General features: G+C 44.2%; 1 protein-coding gene across 1 annotated transcript in view; it reads right to left on the reverse strand.

The window, feature by feature from the left end:
• Positions 1-22261, reverse strand: part of si:dkeyp-14d3.1 (transmembrane protein 132C) — a 139939-nt gene that overhangs the window by 28690 nt on the left and 88988 nt on the right. Inside the window, exon 4 of the mRNA XM_036528061.1 lies at positions 13911-14097. Within this exon, the coding sequence (XP_036383954.1) occupies positions 13911-14097 (187 nt within the window). The remainder of the gene's footprint in view (positions 1-13910; positions 14098-22261) is intronic.

Here is a 22261-nt window from a genome sequence, read left to right on the forward strand (position 1 = left end):
TCACAGAAAATGCTTTGATAGAAGCTCCAGACTCCAGAAACACGTACTTTTGAGACATAATCCCCACACCCACCCACCCCCCCCCACCCCCCCCCAAAAAAAAAACTGAGTGAGTCATTATTTCGATTAATTTTTAAAAATTTTGCATTGTGAAAGAAAGAAAGACTGAAACATATAACCGTGCATGCAAACCTTCTCCCTCAAAGACAAATGCACACAGGCACATACATACCTGTGCACATATACACATATACAGCACAATACGCACAATTTCATGTAAAAAAAAAACAAGAAAAGGGAATACAACGGCTACTTAATTAGATAAGGAGACAGCAAATACGCAGGCTGTTGACCTCGACAAGGTCATATGGCGATTCCAATGTGCTCAGACTTTAAAAATGCTGTTTTCTTGATGAAAAGATACCATTTGTAATACAGAGAATTTAACATCTTTGAGTTTCAGCTTTCCTCCCACTCAAATTGCAGTGTGAAAAACCAAACTTGACAGGACATGATTTTAAAAAATAATAATTCTCTTTGTATGCACTCATCAAAAAAAATGTTCAATGTGTATGAGATGTTTCACATTGGAATGGCCAGTAGCTAACGCAGCTTTAATATCTCAGCAGAAGACCTATTTCATATCCATACAGCGGAAAGTTGAGATAATTTCAAGGTTTTGACTTTCACAAAAATGACACCAAACATGTAGTTTTGGGTCATCCTAGTTCGCTTCCCATAATTCTCATATTTCATTATTCTATCATACACACAATTCCCATAATAGCTACTATAGTTGTACAATTAATGCCCAGTCTTTCTTTGTTTGCATTCTTCTTCATTTTCTTCTCCTTCTTGTGCATCTTAATTTTCTTTATTTTAAGTTTCTGCATCAATGTCTTGCTGCTAACTAGAGCCATTGTTCTTAAAATATGAATAACAGCAAGGATTATGTGTGATCTCCTAAATATTCACTTTAATGGAAACAACAACAAAAAAAAACAGCAGACACTCAGTGTGAGGAGTCTATTGTAGAGACGAATGCAATCTGAACACTTCGTTTGCTGCAAATGGAGTGATTAGAACAAGCACAGCACCAGCGAAGTGCCACATTCAGAGGGAGAACTTCAGAGGAGTCTAATTTTGACGTTTTGGAGAGTGCCGAAAAAGAGGCACACAAAGCCATTAACAAAACAAGCATTTCAGCACAAGTCACACATAATACAACTCAGCACGGCTGGTGTTTTGCTGTTGACACAAACAGAAATCGTGGGCTCTGTGCCACAATTCGGTGCAGAAGTATAGCTAAGCCCGCAGAGCAAACAATAAAAGTAGCTCTTCAGGCAAATCTGTCCTCCACCCCCATATAAAAATGGAATTAGAGAGAGCTACTTGTTTGTTGTATTTGTTTGATTTTTTTTTTCTTCCTAGGGGAAATTGTCACAAAATGTAGGACATAGACACAGCCGTGGGAGCGTATGAAGAGAAGAGCAGTTGGGATTTAGCCGGTCCCGTAAAGACTGCTACACGCTAAATGGTCCCTGACAATCTGCTTCATCTTCTTTGCAGCATCTAATCTAAGCTTAATGCTTAATGGAATTGTTAGGGATATGAGGGAAACACAGCTTGTCTTCTCTAATGATAGCTGGAGCACAGGAAAAATTAAGAAGTAAAACACTGACAAAAAAGTCAGTCTACATAGTTTAGCCTAAACAACTGAAACTATGTTTAACTAATTAGAATCCATGTGTTCCCTAACTTTGATTGACAAATAAATGCAAGTTTTACCTTTCTCAATATAAATGCAATATTTATTTGTATTTTTTGGTGATCGTTGAATTCATCAATCTGTGTCTGTGAATAAAAAAGAAACACATTTAATTGTAATTCAAAGTGAAGGACAATGTTGACTGACTCTGGGCTTGTGATCACAAACCATCTTATTGAGAGTGACAATGGGAATGTACTAATGGAACACATTCATGGAACATCGCCTCCTGTTTACAAATAACACACTTTGATCACTTTGATTAAATGCTGGAGAATTATTGCGTGTTCTGTCTCCCTATGAAGAGTGGGAATAAAAAAGGCAGGCCTCTCATTACAGCCCGATGGCCATGAATCGCATTTCCCTGCCGAAGCTGCGTGGCTGCTGAATAAAACATGGCGAGAAGGAGCAGCGCTATATATTAACTTTATAGGACACAGCCCCTGCGTCGCTCATGAATAGCACACCTGCAATACAGCTAGATCAATGGGTCAGGCAGGAATGCTTTGGCATCCCCGGAGAATATAAACGAGAGCGAATTTTACTGTGCTCAGAGGCACGCCAAGGTCAGCTGCCAGGGACACATGGGACTTTCTGCCAGGCCTCAAGGGCAGACGCCTCCTGTCTCTCCGGCAGTGGGGGGGGGGGGGGGGGTAAAATCCACAAGCCTGCTAATACATCACCATCACATGTGGCTGTGCCTGCACAGAGCTGAGGGGTACGTGTGCCGCCCAAACTCCCCCACTCCCACCCCACTCAGTCTCCATCTCCCTCTCAGAGCTGGGAGGAAGAAGAAGGATGCGGCTTAGCCGGGATCAGGCCGTCTAGATAGCCGCCTCCCTTCTATCGGCTGCAGGAGATCGATGGAGAGGTCCTCACCTGGCTCTAGGCGGGCATCTCAGGGTCGACCTAATAGTGATGGCTTCTGATCTGTCTGGCGGACTCTCCGCTCGGCTCTGATCAAAATCCATATCGCAGCCAGAGCTGAGCTTACCCTCCTTCTCACAAGCTCACTTCAAGAGCTTTAAGATCGAACTGTTGAGCCTTTATAACACAAAATATGTTCTTTTTTTGTAACTACGAAACAATGCCAGTACTGCCTTTCCATTTTTGGGAAATATCACAGCAATATGAAAAAGGGTGAGAAGTGGCAAAATGCTTGTCCACTTGGAATGTGTTTTTGCAGAAAAAGGCAATTTTGAACAGTCAAAGGATTCTCTATAGGAGAAATGTCAGTTCCAAAGTCAATAACCAATAAAACGCCAAATTAGAATAACATGAGGTGCAACATTTCAAATGTGCACTACAAATTTTAATTTGTTTTTTAAAATAAAAAATATTAATCTGCTGTACTCAATCTTGACTCGGATCAAAGGGGGTTAAAGGTCACGGCTACAAAATGATGAGCCTGCCTTGGGCAGCAACCGTGCCTGGAATCCAGCTACTTGATTTTGGGAGAGGCAGGCATGTGGCTGGAGCTACTGACCCACACGCAAAGTTTGCGTGTGCATGGATGTCCGTGTAAGCTTATTTTCCTATCACCTGGCTTGCGATGAGTACACATGACATCTGTGATCTTATTTGCAAATGCGTGTCTAGAGGTGCTGTACACAACATTGCAAACAGCTATTTCTCAAACAGTCTGATGAGCACCGATGTGCAACACATTCAAAACAACAACAAAATTATCCAAATCTCAGTATTTCTGCTCAGTTCAGAGTTTATTTACTTTCACGATTGAATGCCAAACTCTAATCTCAGATCCTGTTTGTCTGTCATATATGTATGTTTTGTATTTTCTGCAATCCAAACATGGACACATTAGAACCATTTTAGTTTTAAACCTATAAGAACTAAACTATGTTGTCATTAATTGAAACAACACACTTTGGAAGAGGCACAATTACAAATTCTAAAACACAAGCTCTATTTACAATAATGTTCTACTATGCCAGCAAGTTCTTGAGGTAAAAATTAGCATGCTAAAAGGATTATGCTTTTGCTTTTTTTTGTCATGAGGTTGGCCACCTTTTGCTTTAGTGCTAAGCGCCTTCCCCCTTCCTGCTCTCTGCCAACAGAGAGAAACCCCATACAGGCTGTGCCTCCATGCTACATCCTGATGAATCACCTTGCACTGTTTCCCCTCCAGCTACTCTTTCAGCTCCGTCTCTTTACAAACCCCTGCAAATGCTGCGCTTTCCTAAAAAAAGCCTCCCATGAAAATAGACACGTTTAATGAAAAACAAAACAAAAAAAAACAAAACAAAAGAGGAAACTTAGTGAAGATGCTTGGATTTCATTGATTTGAGGCGGGCATCTACCACCACCTCCACCAAACTGGCACCCCCGCCCCCCCCCCATCCTCACTGTACAACTCATTAACACAATCTGGCATTACTCAGTTCTGAAAAACACAGCGAAACCCCGGGCGCGTTTCTCAGAAACACAAAACAGGAATGAATGGCGGAGACAGCGCTCATCCTGGAGTGCGGGGCGCACATCATGGGGGAATGTGTCTCTTTGTTCCGTGAACCTGAGAGTGCTCCGTGTCTAAGTTGTCAGACAACCAATGAAAACGCAGGCATCCGAGTGACATTCTGAAACTGAAGCGGCTCCATGCTTCTACATTCAAAACACTTGGCCTCCACCCCTCCTTCCAGCCCCTGCCATTCCAAGTCACAATATCAGAACAGCTGATAAAGAATTCTTGGTGTCACCATCACAAGCAGGGCTGAGTTGGTATTGCAAAGTAAAAGTTAGTAAATTTTCAAACAAGCCTACAGTAAGCTAAGCACAGGTGTGACAATCCTCAGAGGACCCCCTGCACATACCTGCTGGGCGGTGATTTTCAAACCTGGTGGCTCATGGGAGCACAGCAGGAACATAAGTTAGTAAAACCATCAGCAGAACCAGGGGGCACCTTCCTCAAATGGCACTTCCTTTATAATGAGCAAAGCTCTATAGGAGACCTTCCCTTGTTTATTTTTCATCATTTGAATTCATTGTTATCCTTACATAAAAATCACATTTAAATAGAATAAAAAGCAGATGCATGGTTTTTTTTTGCTGAGGCAAAGTGTGCATATGAATGAGACAGCACACAAGATGTGCTGCATGAATTAAAATTACATGCTTTGTGACACCCATGAACACTGTAGTAGGTTCAATTAGCTGGTGCACTTTATCATGCTAATTTAGGCCCGCAGTCATACATGCTGCTAATGTATTACCCACTTGGGATCCATATATCAGTTTCTACTGTATGGTGCATGAATTATGGTATTCAAAGAAGCATAATGCAATACACTCACCTATTTAAAATCAGTGGCAGCCACAAATGAACAGCACTGTGTAAGCGGAAGGCACATACTGGCATTGTGGGAGTGGCAATAAATATGGAACGGCAGGCCCTGTTGGCTACTGTATTGTGCACAGTTTTTTATATCCATTTTGTTCTGGCTGGCTATTACATTGTGCAGTTTTGGCTGGATGCTGTCTTATGTGGCTGGTGATAATTTGTTGTGGTGACTGGCTACTGTCTTGCCCGGGTTTTGATATCCGTTTTGTGCCGGCTGGCTGCTGTCTTGTGCAGCTGTTGAGACTATGTTGTTTTGGCCGGCTACTGCCTTGCACGTGGTTGTTCAGACAGAACTGCAAAACAGCCACTTTGACTTGCGCCGGCCCGCGCACAACTCCGGTAAGCACCGACTTCCACAGCATTAGCAAAAACGCGGGGACGTCACCGAGCACAAGCACACTCTCAGAAACGTTGTTTTCATGTTGGGGATTCAGGTCTGATCTCCCTGCGAGTGGCCCAAGCCTGGTGAGTGAGAGCCTGTATATCAGCACACAATGCAACACGCAAGACCTGTACTGCACAGTGGTATCCACTGCTCTCACCCAAGGAGCTAGCCAGCATTCACACTCCACTCGCTCGCGACTTTCACCTTCAATTTCACTGCTTGAATTCTGCCGTCTGACTGCAGCAGCGGTGGGCAAAAAAAAAACTTAATTACATTCAGTGCGTGAATTATGCACACAAAATGTTTTCCATTCTACTTTTAATAGTTTCATGCAAATGAATCTGGGAAACGCATGGTCTAATCCTTGCAAAATCACTCTCCAAGAGGTAATTTACAAACACAAACCTCGCGGCTCAGTCCTGTCCACTTTTAATATATGCATGTACAGTCCTTATCCTCTGTGACTGCCTTGATTAAGCCAGGAGCACAACGCACATTTCTTTCACTTAATGCGGGGAAGATGGAAGTCATGCTACTCGGCTCGTGTTAGTCCTCAGACCCGACACAGCCGACTTTTGCATGACCATACGTAACAAATTACGTTTATGAGTGCGCTTCGAAGGCAACCTACTTTCATGGCCCGGTTCCACCTGTTGAGCACCAGTGTTCAAAAGGGACCTTTGAACTGTTGAGGCTGGTTTTCTACCTACTGTAGGAAGAAATTTGAAATGTGTCCAGAATTTCCAGAGTTCCTCTCCTTACAAATATTACAAAGAGATCATAGCACTCAGAGCACTGGCTTCTACTGTAGTCTTGCTTTGAACTTCTGAAAATCTCTCTGCCTTCACTAGTTTAACAGCAGGCAGCTAGCCACTTGACTCCTTCCCTCATTCGTCCTCTTTACACTAATTTTCAGGAGAGGTCTTCTGCACTGCTCATGCACAAACCGGACAAGCTCCAGTTCTGCTTGGGTGTACACTGTTCTCTGGGTCCATAAACGCCATGGCGAGATCCAACAGCTGGTGTAGGAGCCGGTGTAAGCTGAAAAATGTTTACCCTATCCTGGGACATGTTTTAAAGAATCTGGAGAATCTGGCTCTGATGGTCACTGGAGAAACAAAAAAAGATGGATTTGGAACAAGAAATATCTGCGAGTCATGGGCACTAGCTCTACAGTTCTCCCACTCACCATTAGGGAAGGATAAAATCAACTACTGCAGTAGAGGCATCTGTAACAGACCACTTGCTGGTGCAATGCTTGCGGGCAGTGTGCACAGGCCCTCAGAGTATTTTTATACAAGGCAAGATATTCAAATGCCTGCAACAGGTTCTCAAGGCAGCATGCTGTAAATCTCCACTCAGAGCAATTCTAATCACACCCCAATTTCCATATTCCAATTTCACCGGGATGTGGAAAAATCCCATTTTGGGCTAACCAGTGGTAGGTGCGTTTTTTTTTTTTTTTTTTTTCCAGGGCAACATACTTAGAATTTTACATCTTACACATTCAGTACCCATTTATATAGCTGGATTTATTCAACTGCAATTGAGGCCAGGTTCCTTGCTGGGGGACAGTGTCCTACATGGGACTTGAACCCACAATTCAGTGTCACTGCCTCACCTCATACTGCTGCCCTGCAATTAATGTATTACAATGAATGCAAGCTCACACTTATTTTTCGCATTGACTTAATTCATCAGATGCAATATGAGACATGAGATGTGTTTGACCATCACCGTAACATTTCACTTCTGCTTCTAATGTGAATCAGATGAGGCCAAAGGCTGAAAAAAAACACCTAACAACAACAAAAAAAAGGCCTTGAAATGAATAGATATTACACAGGATGCCTTGATCGATGCCTTTATCTTTTCCGCAACTATGCTGTTAAAAAAGAAGGCTGCTGTGATGATGCATTGTGCAAAGACACATCGAACCGCATATCAATACAAACAGTTCCTTTCATTTCTTCTCATTTGAATGCTTTGAATGTGCGTCTGGGCGCAAGCGCGGCCTCGGCTCGCGGAGGTTACAACGGCGAGACTGATGACTCCCAGTGTGATGTATGTCCTCTTCTTCTGCCTCATTTTCTGTCGTTCCCACTCGGTCATTTCACCGCACCGATAATGATAATGAGACATTGGTGGTCAGGAACGTATTACTTGTGGATGGTAAAAGATAATGGACCAGCCTCCTGCCGGGCTGAGGAATCATATCTGCCTCCAATTACTGGTGTTAAAATCCATCTCCAAATGACCTAAAAAATGCGCGGCTGTTTTATGCCGTATGTAAAAGGGGTTGCGAAATGGCTGAAGACAGCCAGAGATAGAGAAAGAAGGAGAGTGGTGCCACCTTTTGCCTCAGTTCTTTTTTTTGCAGGGACCTCATAATTTCTCCTCCATCTTTGCTTCCCAGCACTTCATATAGACGCTCCCCGTATCCCATTTTATGTTCTGTTAATCCCCACCTTTATCTTCTTTTTACAAGTAATTGCTGCCTTTGCAAAAATGCAGCCTCGTTTTCTTGAAATGGGTGGCAGAGCCTTGAAGACGACCGGCAGACTGCGCACTCGTCTCTTGACAGGACAGACGAGGGTCGAAAAAAATCTGGTTTGAGGAGACAAAAAGAGATTCTGCTTCACAGCGAGATCCGTCTTCGCTGAACACTGTTCCTTCTTCACGGGTGGGATTACAGTTGTGGTGGTCGCCCGTCTGTTTCCCGGGCTTTGCAAATACCATTCAATTTGCTTTTGTTGCAATTGATGAGCAACAAGGGAGAAAAAAAATGAACGTAGGAAGCAAATGGGAGAAGAGAGACGAGTTGAGAGGCTATTGGGCTAATAAGCTATAAATGTGATCAAACTTATGCCCTGAATAAGCCCTGCATTATTAATAATCATTATCCTTATTACATTACCGCCTTTGAAGCAGAGTCATTTATGGATTCCTCCCTCCATTTAAAAGGATTATTTCTGGCCCAAATTCAATTACCTTTTCAATCACAGGAGAAGACAATATGGCCTATTAGCCTAATAAGAACTAATTACACATGAAAGCTTCTTTTAACCAAAGTAACAACACTGTTGTTTCATCAAATGCCTTCAGCATGTCCTCTGAAGTCTCTCTGCCCCATTCAATTAAAGGAGATGGAGAAAACCCTTGTTCGATTCCCTGCGTCCATCATTGATAACTTCTCTGTGAGCCAGTGCAGCTCTTCCTAGCATTGATGTCATCACTTCTCCCAAGTTCAGACTTCTTTGTCGGGACCTCAGGAATCAACGTCTGTAAGACCGCATGGGGACTAAGCAGTGAAAGTTCATCATTATTCTATTATTTAAACAAAGAGCCGAGGTCGATGTAGTCTGTGTTTACATCAAATGCACCAATTTTTTGTACTTTTTTTTAGTATTGATTATTTTTTCCAAAATAATCAATACTAAACATCACAAGGTGTGATACCATGCTTTAAAGACCTGCTGAGAAAACAGAGATTTCCCTCTGACAGGAGGAGGCAGAGCCAAATCACACACCGCTCTTATGGTACTTTATGCCACCATTGAGTCAAAGAGGAGAAAGAGATACTGTCTCTGCATGCACCTTCAACGTCTGAGTGACTTAAATCTGATTCAGGCTCCTGCTACAGCCTGCTGTGCTGCTTTTAATGTATGCAGATAGACACACACACACACACACACACACACACACATAGACGCACTTAAAATACCCACAAGCACTGCATAAACAAACACACGCTCCTCTCATATGCACACTTACACACACATCACACAATGTGTAAATACACAAACACCCCACATATACATCCCACACATATACATCCTGCACGCACGCACATTCACTCACGTATGCGCGAAAAAACAGGCAAAGTGGTTTACTCAGGTATAAGTCACGTGCACCGCAGGGGACAGACGAGGGCATCAGCTGCTCGCTTTGCCGTGTGGCACACGCCTGCAAGACATGCATGGCCCTGTGGAAGGCTGGAAGGAGCCCGGGTCAAAGGTCAGTTACAAACATTCAGCCTCCGCCAAGTGCACTTGAGGAGAAAGACAGCCAGCCTCACCATCCCCACAAACACATACAATGAAAAAAAAATACAGTGCCCTCCATATTTATTCATATTAGAGTAAATAGGGACAAAAATATGACATGAAATATGACATCATGGAAAAAAATGTGTTTGTACTGGATAATTCTTTCAAATTGTTATGCTTTAAATGTTACACTTTAATCGCAGTGACAACGCACAGAGGAAATTAAAATAATTTACGAGCGTTCTGCCTGGAATCTGATTTGTCCCGTGCCTCTACAAGAGCTCTTCACTAGTCTAGACGCACTCCTAATTCCATTCAATAGGTGCTGTTTTAGCAGTGGATTAAGAATCTCTAAGAATCTCTATCCACACCCAATCTTGCCATCTAGCTAGTGAACTAAGCCGTGTTTCTGTAACGATGAATGCAGATCTCAGAAGGGTGAAGGGCGGAGGCTCAGAGATGATCAACTCAAGATTTCAGATGGACCGGCTCTGTCGCCTGTGGGAGTTGCGTTGGTCGCGGGAGACGACATCTTATTAAAATTGCCGCTGCATTTATCTCCGTCTGAAATCAATATGAGCATGCTGGCGCTCTATTAGCTTCAGCATAAGTCAAAATCAAGTAACAAAAAAGCCAATCACGTCCTTACCTAACACAGTACATTCCTTCATCTTCTGGAAAGGTCTAACATTTGTTTGGGTAAATATTACCTCTGGCCTGCAGGGAAATGGGGCACCCTGTGTCCCTTTTCGCCTTGAGTGAAAAAGTGGGGTGCACAGAGCCGCACACTCCGAGTGAAACGGGACAGAGCGCAGGAATGCCGTCTCTCTGAACAGAGCGAAAATAGCTGCACTGTGGTGCGCTGACAACTCCCTGGTGCTCAACACAAAAAAAAGACAAAGAGGGTTGTAACTGACTCTACAATTACACCAACTGATATTACAGTGGTGACAGTTCAATACAGTTGTAGTAACAGAATACAAATTTTACATTTACATTTACTCATTTAGCAGACGCTTTTATCCAAAGCGACTTACATAGGTTACAGTTCTTTACAATGTTATCCATTTATACAGCCAGATATTTACTGAGGCAACTGTGGGTTAAGTACCTTGCCCAAGGGTACAGCAGCAGTGTCCCAGCGGGGATTGAACCGGCAACCTTTCGGTTACAAGTCATGCTCCTTAACCACTATGCTACACTGCCGCCCAAATGTCTTTACATCGTCCCTGAAAGTAAACAATTTGCAAATAGAGAAAAAATAGTCAGCCTTGACGTACTGCATCACAGACCTGATCAACCTTTCTATCTATCTATCTATCTATCTATCTATCTATCACCCATCTGCTGATATTCTAGACCCCATGTTTAAACTTGTTATATATTAATGGATTACAAAACATCTTCCACCCATCATCCAAGCAGAGTCTGACTGCACAAAAGCTTTAATGTCTAAACATCTGTTCTCATAAGCCAGAAGCTCAGCTAATTGCCTACACCTGTCTATTCTATTTCTGGTCACACATTTATGGAAGACCTATTGAATACATAATGATTGTAAATTATATATCATCTGGTAAGTTATTATATTCAGTTTCGATAACTGATCAAGGGAGAACATTTGAATGGCCATTATTTTTTCACACATTGCATTGCTCAAGTAAATGTCTATAAATAAGGACACCAGCTCCTGGTTATCTAGCAGAAGACCACCCAGAATGTGAACCAATTGTGCCAGTGGTCAAAAATGTGTGCATGCCCAATTTACATTGATGTTTCTAAAAATATCATTGTTTCACCATCTCCATACATTGGCAGTAAGGGTTCATAATGCACACCAGCCATTCAAATAGATACACAAAAGTTACAGGAAATTATGCAGCCATTAAAGCTGTAACATAGCATGCAGCCAAATAACATGACAGGATTACAAATATACACCAGTCGCACGCTACCTGTAACTAAGTAATGACACGTTGCAACTTTACTGTGTTGCTGTATTATGTATTATGTCAAATATATGTTTTCAGTCAGTGAATAAAGTTTTGTGCTGAAATATTTTAAGAGACTCCTCGCCATTTTCCTTAGTCTTTCTGTTTTTTTTCGCATTATTTGATGTGATGCGCCAACATAACATATCAGTTTAAAGGTAAATAAACAATTAAACACTGCCATTTTGCAGATTATCTGTGTTTTAGATTATCCATGTCACGACTCCCCTCCAAGAATAATCATGTGTTCACTGTATTTGACCAAGCCAAATTAAGTGAAAGTCAATTTCATCTAATTAATACCCATGGATTGTTTATGCCAAGTATCAACATCTAATCAAGGGATAATTATAGCTCAGGAACCTTTATTCTAGTCTGTAATCCTTCAGCAAACAGTCTGACTACACCTAGTCACTCAAACACAAGTGTGCTCAAACACAAACTCATTATAATTTTCCACAATAGCATTACATATTACAAACAAGATAATTATAATAATTTAATATTTGAATGACAACCTGTACAGGAAAATGTCCAAATATATGCTAAAATAAAATAAATTAAACACAACATTCAGTGCTGGCTGCAAAATTTCCATTTCCAGTTCCATTTCCAGTCTTGAAAAATTTCTTTTCATACCTCTTCAGCTCTCGCCTGTATGATTTACTCAAATACAAACATTCTGCTACTCACCAATCTATCCACACTGTAGTCTAACCCTTGTCCCTATAATGCACAGACCTGGGTGAGAAACCCCATTGTGTGACATTGAGTCAATTAAAATTACATCATCACCAGATGCCTTTTGCTTCTTGCCTTTTCAACCAGGAAGGTCTACCTACTGCCAGATTTGAAACCATCAAAGATCTAGCTTTGATTTGAAATAAGTTTAAGCTTTAAATAATTGGATGCCCTCTAACAACCAATTTGAGATTGCTTGGACAGACCAGGATGGCATAATAGACTCCTTTTATACAATCCTGGTCATGAGAAAAACTGTCCTTATGTAAAGATATTGCCACTGACTTCAAGTTCAGATTCCTTTCTCAGAATTTCTCAGGATTCCATTCAATTGAGTAAATGCTTCTCAAACAGGGGAACAAAAGATTACAGGGAATTGAATTCAGATCAGCATCATACAGTATATTAACTGACACAGAGAATGAAATTTAAAAAACTGTCTGAACCATGTCTTTTGAAAAAAATTTGGTTACTGTATTTTTCTGTAGGTCACTTCTATACTGTACATCACTGCAGCACTGTATCCTTATAGGCAAATATCATGATAACTCAGTATTCCATAAACCTTTTGGGCTTTTAATGTCCTCAGACATTGTCTTTCTCTTATTTGTTGGCAACTGTGTAATTTGGGAGAGACACATAGCTCAGGTGAGCAGCAGCATCTTTCCTGTTAAACCCGGCAAACCCGGCATTGGGGTGGTCTTGGGTAAACAGGGGGAACCTAGGAAATTACTGGGTTCACAGCTTGATATATATGGGCCATCATGAGGAAAAATTCCCTGGTTGAAGGTGCCTTTCTGTGTAAAAGTGACTATATATCTGGATAGAGGGAGATAGAGGCCACTAACACCTGGCCCGGGCTCAGTCCACAGTCAACTTTCAGAGGTAAATGCATTCATTTCTCTGTCCTATGTCACACTAGAATCACAGCATACATTGAGGGTCTTGCTATATATGTTCCTCTGTTGCAACCGTGTTCAATAAATTACTATTCCTTTGATTTCTTTCTCAGTGGCAGTCTTTTCTGGTGTAGGACTTGAGAGTCTAAGCAGAAAACAATACCAAGTTAAAGAGACCATGGTGGTGCGATTGTTGGTATTCCCCCACACATCCCATTCATTCCCATACATTCTGGCCAGCAGTACTCAATGCGTCTGATAATCACCAAACAAGATCTGACCTTTCATACTGAAAAGCAGAGTTTCAGATGTGAAAAACTGAAAAGCTCCACTAAATGAGGACAGACTTTCCTCTGGTCCCAGATGTATCCAGCTGATCCAGGTTTGATGTAAATTCAATAAATGTAAACTTGTTTATAAAGTGTACTGTGGGTTTTGAAACGGCTGTATAAAGCATACAGCATGTATTTATGCTACGAAGTGCACCACTAGTGTTGTTTGTTTTTGCATGCAAATGATTTTGCCTTCAGGTCTGAATGTGCGAAAAACAATTTTCACCCAAAAAAGTCAAATAATGCAATTTTTTTTCCTCTCTCTTAACCCCTGGAGAAAAGCACATCTGTCCCTGTTTCTCTGGAGTCTTTAATTCATTGGCTGGTTGAGTAATTTGTCCTTTCTGTGGGTGTTAATTGGTTGGTTGGCACGGCGCGCCCACTCACCATCGCCAGCGGCACGATGCCCCCCAGGTCCTTCTGAGCCAAGTGGATTTCGGTCTCGGCCTCCTCCGTGAGGGTGCGGGTGCCCGGGTACTCCACCTGCCAGCTTATGGACCTGCTGCCCAGGGGACCCAGGAAGCTGTCCACCTCCAGATCCACTTGCAGAACACGCAGGAACCCACCCTCCGCCCTGGGCACACACAGCAGGAAAGGGGGGAGGCTGTCAGCTGGGAGGAGCATTTGACTGGAAACAGTTCACAGTATCGCATTACTCCTGTCGCATTCCCCCTTTCTAAAGAGCAGCCCACGGGGGGGGGGGGGTCTGATGGCAGAGTGGAGATTGCAGGAAACCCCACAGCATTGCTTACAAACACACAGCGCATCACTGCTACAATTTTGCAAAAGAGGAAGAGGAAGTGCAGAGGAACAGGTGCACTGCGGACGAGGGAAACCCTTGGATAAGGGCATTGCCGTGGCTCAGAAGGCACACCGTTCCGAGGGCCCGGCTCTGCTCCTCGGCCTTGCTTAGAGTCACACAAATAGACAGCGTTATGCCAAGACATGGGAGTGAATTAGGCTTGACAAATGTGGAGTGGCGATAATAAAAATCCTCTCTCTGGCGTGCCTCTGTGGCGCGCCGGGTTTAAATACAGCCAGCAGTCGGAAAAGAAAGCTGGGTCTTTCCACATGAACCGGAGGAGACGCCAGACGCGGTGAGATCCGTCAGCTGTGTTCCGGGCGTCAAGCATGGCCACCCTCTGCCAATGAACTCTCCTCAGCGGCGTGGAGGCCTGTCGGCACCGTGGAGCGCCTTGAGAATAAGACGCCGGGGGTCTGAGAGCGGTCTCGCCGTGGCCCGCTGTCGCCTTCTCGTTTTTCTCCCGCCCGAGCCGAGCACGGGCCAGTTCGTTCGCGGCCACGTCTCGGCCGCCTACCAACCGCACACCGCAAACTACAGAAAAAGCTATTTACTTTTGGCACTCATCCACGACAGGCCACATCATTGCGCCTCTACTTTTCGGGAAGCCAGGAGCGGAAAACACGGACGTTTCTTGAAAAGATTTCCGAACCAGTGCACAACACTCAATTATGAATGCGACACAAAGCGGGAGCAGGGAAACAATGAATAATACACAAGACGCTGGATTTGCTGATCCCCGCTCTCTGTCGGTCTCCCTCTTTCCCCTTCATTTCTGTTGTTATTTATTTTCACCCGACAAAAAAAAAAAAACACACACACACACTTGATGCATCTTAGCGCACAACAACCCAATTTCTCGATGAAACGGGCGACGTTGTTAAATATTTAGAGGTACGTGCAGACAACTTCTGTTGAATTTCATAACGCCACGCGGAACGCTTCGGAAAGCTAAGCCGTGCTGTCAAAACACATGAGTGAAATTGCCTTATATAACCGCTCCGGCGTGTTTTGTCACAGCAGATGCCCATTTCGTTCAGAGATTCACCGAGACCTCGGGGGTCACAGACTGTACGAGGTGCTGGCAGATGATACACAGATTTACCAGACAGCAGATCCTCTGACAATTTCAAATCGGGACAATGCAATTTGGGACAGAGGCTCTCGTGAGCATTACTTCCGCAAAATCTCGCAGCAAATCTGTGACGGGGCGGGCGTGCGGCACCGGCTGGGTCCTGCGGAGCCGTCACTCACAAGCTTGCACTCTAATTTCGCTCTGCACCTCGATAAACAGGGAAAATATAAGGACAAACATGTCAGCGGCTTTAGGCCATCATGAGCTTGTGAGCTGGTCACGTTTGTGTTGCCGCCGTTAGAATTTGCCAGCAACTGTCTTTGCTGTTGCACCTTCTCCTCTGCAAGGCCGCTCAGATGACCCCTAATTATTTATGTCTGGCCTCTAAATCAGCCCTTTAGCGCTGCAGTTTTCCTGAGAGCGCCAGTCCCGGCTTCAGATGTTCACAGTCACTTCAAAACCACACACTGGGCAGGGTATGACTTTGTGATACTCAGGAATTTATCACACATACATCTGGGAGATGGAACAGCAAATATGACACACCATGACAATATTCTCAGCGGGAAAAAAAAAATAAGTTCAGTGTGCAGATATTCTGCTACCGTGGCATTTTGCATAAAATGTAAAAGTGCTAACACTGTACAGGAATGCTGAGAGAAACAGGAATAATAAAAAAAAAATGTTATGACACGGGAGCACAGTGGTGCAGAGGTGAGGAGAAAAAAAGGGAAAGGGAAAAAGGAAAGGGAAGAACAGGAGAGGAGAAAAGCAGAGGAGAAAAAAAACAGCGTGAGGAGAGAAGAGGGAAGAGGGAAGAAGACAAAAAAAAAATGGACTTGAAAGACCTCAGGAGGGAAGTATTCTGGGGGGAGCAGGAGCTGTGCTGACACTGTGTTTTGGAACTTTAAGTAAAGAGGACAGGCAAAATGAAAAGTGCATGCCGGCGTGTGTCAGAAGTCCTCTGGAACTCCCATAAACACTTGACATGATCCAGGTATGTGAGGTCACTCTAACCGGGAGGCAACAAGAGATTTTGTAATGACGGTATTTCAGACTCCCAGGGTAGCATGCGAACTGTCTGGCTCACACAATTTAATAATCTCTCCCACACACACACAGAGACACACACACACAAAGAGATACTGGAGAAAATGAGAGAGCTTGCTGCAATCCAGTACCGGCAGCCTGAAGGAATGCATCTCCGTAATTATATAATATAATTTGTCATTTCGCAGCTAACGAGACATGAATAGTCTTCGCAGCTTTTATGTCTGATTGCAAAATCACACATGTGGCTGGTGAGATAAACACACTCCTTACAGTATCCAAAAAAAAAAAAAAATTAATTAATACATCTGCCACAAATGAATATAGGAACCGTAGCTGTTTTTCCTTTTCCTCAGTAGTCTGGCACATTGATATTCACACCGTCAGCTCTTGGATGAATACATTAATATTCCATTTTGGAAATCATTGTGTCTTTTCACTGCCTCCGTTAAGAGGTGGCTGATGTAAACACATGCTTGTCCCTTACTGTTAATTCAGCGTCGCTAGTGGATTCTCGAGGTGTGCTGGGTGGGTGGGTGTGGGAGCGTGTATTCGCCGTCTGGCCATAAATATCAGCAGCTGGAATGTGGCTGATTAAAAACGACAGTTATGGATTTCTGACAACAGTTGCCATGGCGATTGTGTGACCCAACAGTAACTGGACTTGGTAGTCGAATCAATGGCCGCGGGGCCCCGTTGACATTGCTAATAGTGAGTTTGCGAGGAAGTTCGGACTGGAGGCTAAGAGACCGGGAGGGCCCTCGGAAAAAGTGTGGATGATTCTCTTCAGTGCCGGCCAGCGCGGCGCTCGTCAGAGGACATTAACTCCTCCCGGATGGGGGCAGGTGTTGAATTAGCTTATGGAAATGAAAATAATAGACTTCGCACTGCGCGGCGAGAGGCTGGGATGAGTTGCGCTACTTCAGGGAAATCTGGGAGAGCCCGTGTTGATACTGTCATAAACAAACACGGGAGTCTTTATGCACACATCGGCTGCCTCCACAAAGCAATTACCGCATTAACCGTCTCGAGCTGTTTGTCGATGTTTGGCGGCAGTGCGCCACTGCTCGGCGGCCCGTGACGGTGTCTGACGCCGAACTTCGCAGCATGCCGGGTCTCTGCTGACATGGTCTACACGTGCCCCGCTGCGCCGACGCCTCGTTAGCCTCCAGACGTCCGCCGGCTCCACAGACTCCGTTGAGACCACCCTTACGGCCTTGGTGGCTGTGGTGTTTGCCCATTAAAGTTAATAGGCTGTGTAATGTTGTGCATGTCTGCTGCAGAGATACATAAACTGCAAGGGCCGGCGGACTTCGCATTCTCCTCTGGAGAAATGGGCCGGGATCCGGGCGCAAGCATGGCTACGGCGACTACGGCGGCCACATTCCGTTAATTAAATCCCCACTCCAGTCATGTCGGGACGCCTGCCTCATCCATGAAAAAAAAAAGAAATTTCATTTTATTCTGACATGCCGGTTGTGCGCAGATGGTATCAGCATGAAGTGGCTGTCGGTCCCTGCAAATCTTTCTCTCTCTCTCTCTCTTTTGTGTCCTCACGTCCTGTAGTTTCAATGGGAGAGGGGCTGTGGATTAACAGCGGAGATTCCAGCAGATGCCCAGCGTCGGGGGACTGTCCCACTCTGCACCCCAGAGAGACTGCTCTGCCACCTAGCAGCACATGGAGGCAAGCCAACGGACATAGATATACCCAAAAACAAATACATGCATGCTTGCTCTCTCTCTCTCACACTCTCTCTCTCTGTCACACACACACACACACACACACGCACACACACATACATAAGAAATATACAAACACATTTACTGCTGAGTACACACACACATGCACGCGTGCGCAAACACACACACACACACACACACACATATAGAGGCACACACATGGACAGACACAAAAAAAATTCAACCATTACTCCATGCCGGCAGTCATAGGCAGGCTCTCAATGTATGAAAACAGGCAGGCTGGATGTCAGGCATAAAGCAGCTGAGCCATGAGATCACGGGCTGATGGAGATAGCGATCCCTTTGTCCCGACCCTCCTCTCACGGGTGAGCCTGTTTTGCCATTCCACTGCCTGGAACAGTACTAGCAATAGACCTGTTCCTTAGTAAAAGAATCAATGAGTCTATCAACATAGTACCTCATTACACCCTGCAACCATGGGGCAATTGATTGTCCCATTCCGATGGGGTCGCTCCTTTCAGACACAATCCCTATTTGTACCTCAGTGGTGGAATGAACTCCCCACAGGGGTCAGGGCAGCGGAATCACTGGCCATCTTCAGACACAGACTGAAGACCTACCTCTTCAGACTGCATCTTAGTTGCACCTCAGTCTCCGCCCCCTAACACCTGCTACTTGTATTACTTGCAGTATCATGATGTGTTTTCGATTCTGTGATCTAGTGACTGATGTATGGTAGTATACTTGGCTTACCGTGTCTAGTCAGGTTGCACAAGTTAACTTAGTTCTTGACTTAGTTCTAGTGTTAAGCTCACACTCACTGGTCTGGGAGTGTTGTTAGCCTGGTCTGACACTGTTGCTCATTCAACTTGAATGGATACACTTATGTTCTGTTGTGCTAGAGGTCAGTCTGGATAAACGCGTCTGCTAATGTTCCTCTACAGTCACTGGCTGGAAGCTAACCAGTGTGAATTCTGTGTCCCTCCCAGGGTTGAGCAATTATCTGCAGACTCACAGTTTTCTGTCACCATGCGAGACTCGACATCAACACCAATCACAACCAGGACGACCTCCGAGAGGTCCAGACTACGGTCTCAGAGTGGGTCAAAGGAACAGCCGGTCAGTCTACCGGGGACTTGAGATCCTGCTGCAAAGTGGCTGTCAGCCAAGCTGAGATTGCACGGAGGAGTGAAAGGAGGTTGAGTGGTGTGAAGCCATTCACAAACTGCCCTGCTCTGGCTGTCTGTGTTTAGTAGCACACACAGACAGACAAGGCAAGCAGGGGCTAGACAGGGCCACTGCTAAACTAACACTGTCCAACCTTTCACCAAAACATGCCTCAAAACCAGTCAAATGAACTGCCAAAGACAGCAGCACCATACCATGTCCTCCAACAGACAGATATGCATCGGCTTTCTATTTACCTGCTTAGTAGGAAACCTCATCCAGGAAGCCTTCCTCAAATTCTGCTGAATAATTTGTTTCTATTACATATCCAGATGGATATTAACTGAAGGGAAGCTGCCTTCCTCTACAGTGCAACAGCAAGCTGAAACCTTCTGCTTCCAAATCTGCTTCCCTTACTAGTCCACACTGCCACCCACATGTTCAGATGTGCATACGGAGACAGGCTTGGGTATCGGCCTGTCTGCCACGTCTTTCAAAGATTCACATTGAAATGATCAAAAGCAGCCTAATGAAACCAAGCCGAGAGTGGCGAGCTAACTAAACGCACACGTGCTGCAATTTCAGAGCACTAATTAAAGACATTTTGATGCTAATTTAATGTATGAACCTTGGCTCCAAACAATCCATGCTTTAAATGAATAATTAATGACTTTAATGTCTTCCTGTAACAAAGACGTGCTCATTATGTTAAAATATTCCCTTGAAATTAGTTTTCATCCTTCAGCAAAATCCTCAGTTGATCTTGGCTTATCTAAATGTATGATCCTACATACCTATTTCACTCAATGCATTTTTTTTCTATTATTATTATTCTCTCAACTCATCTCAGCATATTTTACAGCTACAGAGCTCAGCTGACTATGTTTACATCTTTGAAGAGAAGTGTTATAAATGAGAAAGTAGAGGAGATTAACAACTAGCATAGAGAAATTGCATTTTAAGGAGCACCTGTCCTCCCCCTCTTCCTCAGAAACACACCCGTTTAAAAAAAAAAAAAAAAGGAAAAAAAAACTTTACTACCGGCAGAAAGTCTTTAAATCTTGATTACAGATGTCGCTTTCCGCGTGTAGCCGACGCTGAGACCAAATCTGGTTTTGTCCTTGGAGCAGGGCAATATAAAAATAAATAAATAAAAAATAAAAAACTTGGCCCTGGAGCATTAATTACCATACTAAACCCAGCGGAATCCACCTGGAATATTTAAACCGCCACTCACAACAGACAGTCCCTGTAAGACCAAGCTACAGCTATCGAGTTTAAGTCGGCTTCCCCACCCCCCCAAGGCCAGAATAAGAAAGATTTAAATGTCACAGGGAATAAACTGACAGAAAAAATAAACAATTTCCCGACTGAGGTAATTTATTTCTTGCAGTCTTCTCCAGGGAAAGCCATAATTGAAACTGGCTCTATTGTCCTATTATCAGACCCAATGTTTCACTGTGACACTTTCATTTAATCTTGCACACAGATGCTATAGGGCTCCCTCTGTCTTCCTCTGACACCACTGGGGTGCACGCTGCGGGGGGGCAGAAGAAGGGGTGGTGGGGGTGGTGGGGGGGGGGCTCTTCAGCCCTGGCATTTGCACTGCAGCTATCTCCTCTCCCAGATCTTAAGGGCCTGCCACAGTCACTCTATCCACCACTCCCACAGGGGGGACGACGGAGCAAGGGGAGTAGAGAGGCTTTTTTTTTCCTTCCAGCAACACCACATGTAAGTGGCTCCCTATCCACCCTCCCCTCTCTTGGTTGGTCGCGCCAAGGCCCCGCCCACACCGCTTAGTTCCATCGGCTCTTCCCCTGTAGGGTTGGTTTTGTTTTATATCAAGATCCATTAATCAAGTGTAATCTGGAGACAAAGAGACTGGGGAAAACGAACTGTAGCACAACCATGCATGTGTCACATATGTCTCACACACACACACACAAACATAAATATATATATGAGAGCGAGAGATAGATGGATGGATGGATGGATGGATGGATGGACAGATATACCATAGGCGAACTCTGAATTTAAACATAGTCTTCGTAATGGAAAGCTATGGCTGTGGAAGCCATCTAGTGGAAATAAACACAATCAGGAGCAAAACCAATTGCTAAGAAAGAGTAATCTCATTTGGAGCTCCAGCCGTGCCTGCAAACACCCGAGCTGTTCCCTCTCTCAGGGGTCAACCACCCCAAACAATTATACACAACTTCACTTCCATACCTCCACTTTTTTCCTTCCCCATGTTCAGTGGGGTGTGCGCTGCCAAAAAAAAAAAAAAAATTCACAAGCAGCCTGACTCGACCCACAGATAGCTTTACCTCTTCCATTTTAAATACCTTTGTGGAAGCGGCTTCACGGAAATGGCAATTAAAAGATGTGATTATGCATCGCGTACACGGCATATTATTGGAAATCGTTTCTGTAACAGGCCCGACGGTCTAGCTCAAACGCCACGTAATAAAGTAAGTGCAACAATGTTTCCCCGCCGTTCCTCTGCCTGCTGATGGATTTCCACTCCAGCAGCCAGTCATCGAAAGTCATCTGGCTTCGTCTACGAGCCAAGCTTTCTGGAAATCATAAATATGCAAACAACTCTTTGCCAGGGCACAACCGTAATTTTCTTTTCCTTTTTACTCACGTGGAGCTCAGGGTTCTCGCGTCAAAACCCATCTCTCTGCTCCTCCTGCGCACTGCGCGTCAGGTGATGAGCGCGCAGGGCGGTCTGCTCAATGAGCGCAGCAGAGCGGGGGGGTAATAACAGTAATGTTGTACTTAGTCAGAAAAGGTAATTAGAAGAGAAAACAATATTTAAATCTACTCTTTCCAGACTCGGGTATGAACAGCTGAAGGACGAAGAGCCTCACATGCCGCTGCACACTGAGTACCTGCCGTTAATGTTGTGCAACGTCTTAAAAGTTCAACCCATGAATGTCA

The sequence above is a fragment of the Megalops cyprinoides genome, chromosome 4 (genome assembly GCF_013368585.1).
Source record: "Megalops cyprinoides isolate fMegCyp1 chromosome 4, fMegCyp1.pri, whole genome shotgun sequence".
Classification (NCBI taxonomy): domain Eukaryota; kingdom Metazoa; phylum Chordata; class Actinopteri; order Elopiformes; family Megalopidae; genus Megalops; species Megalops cyprinoides.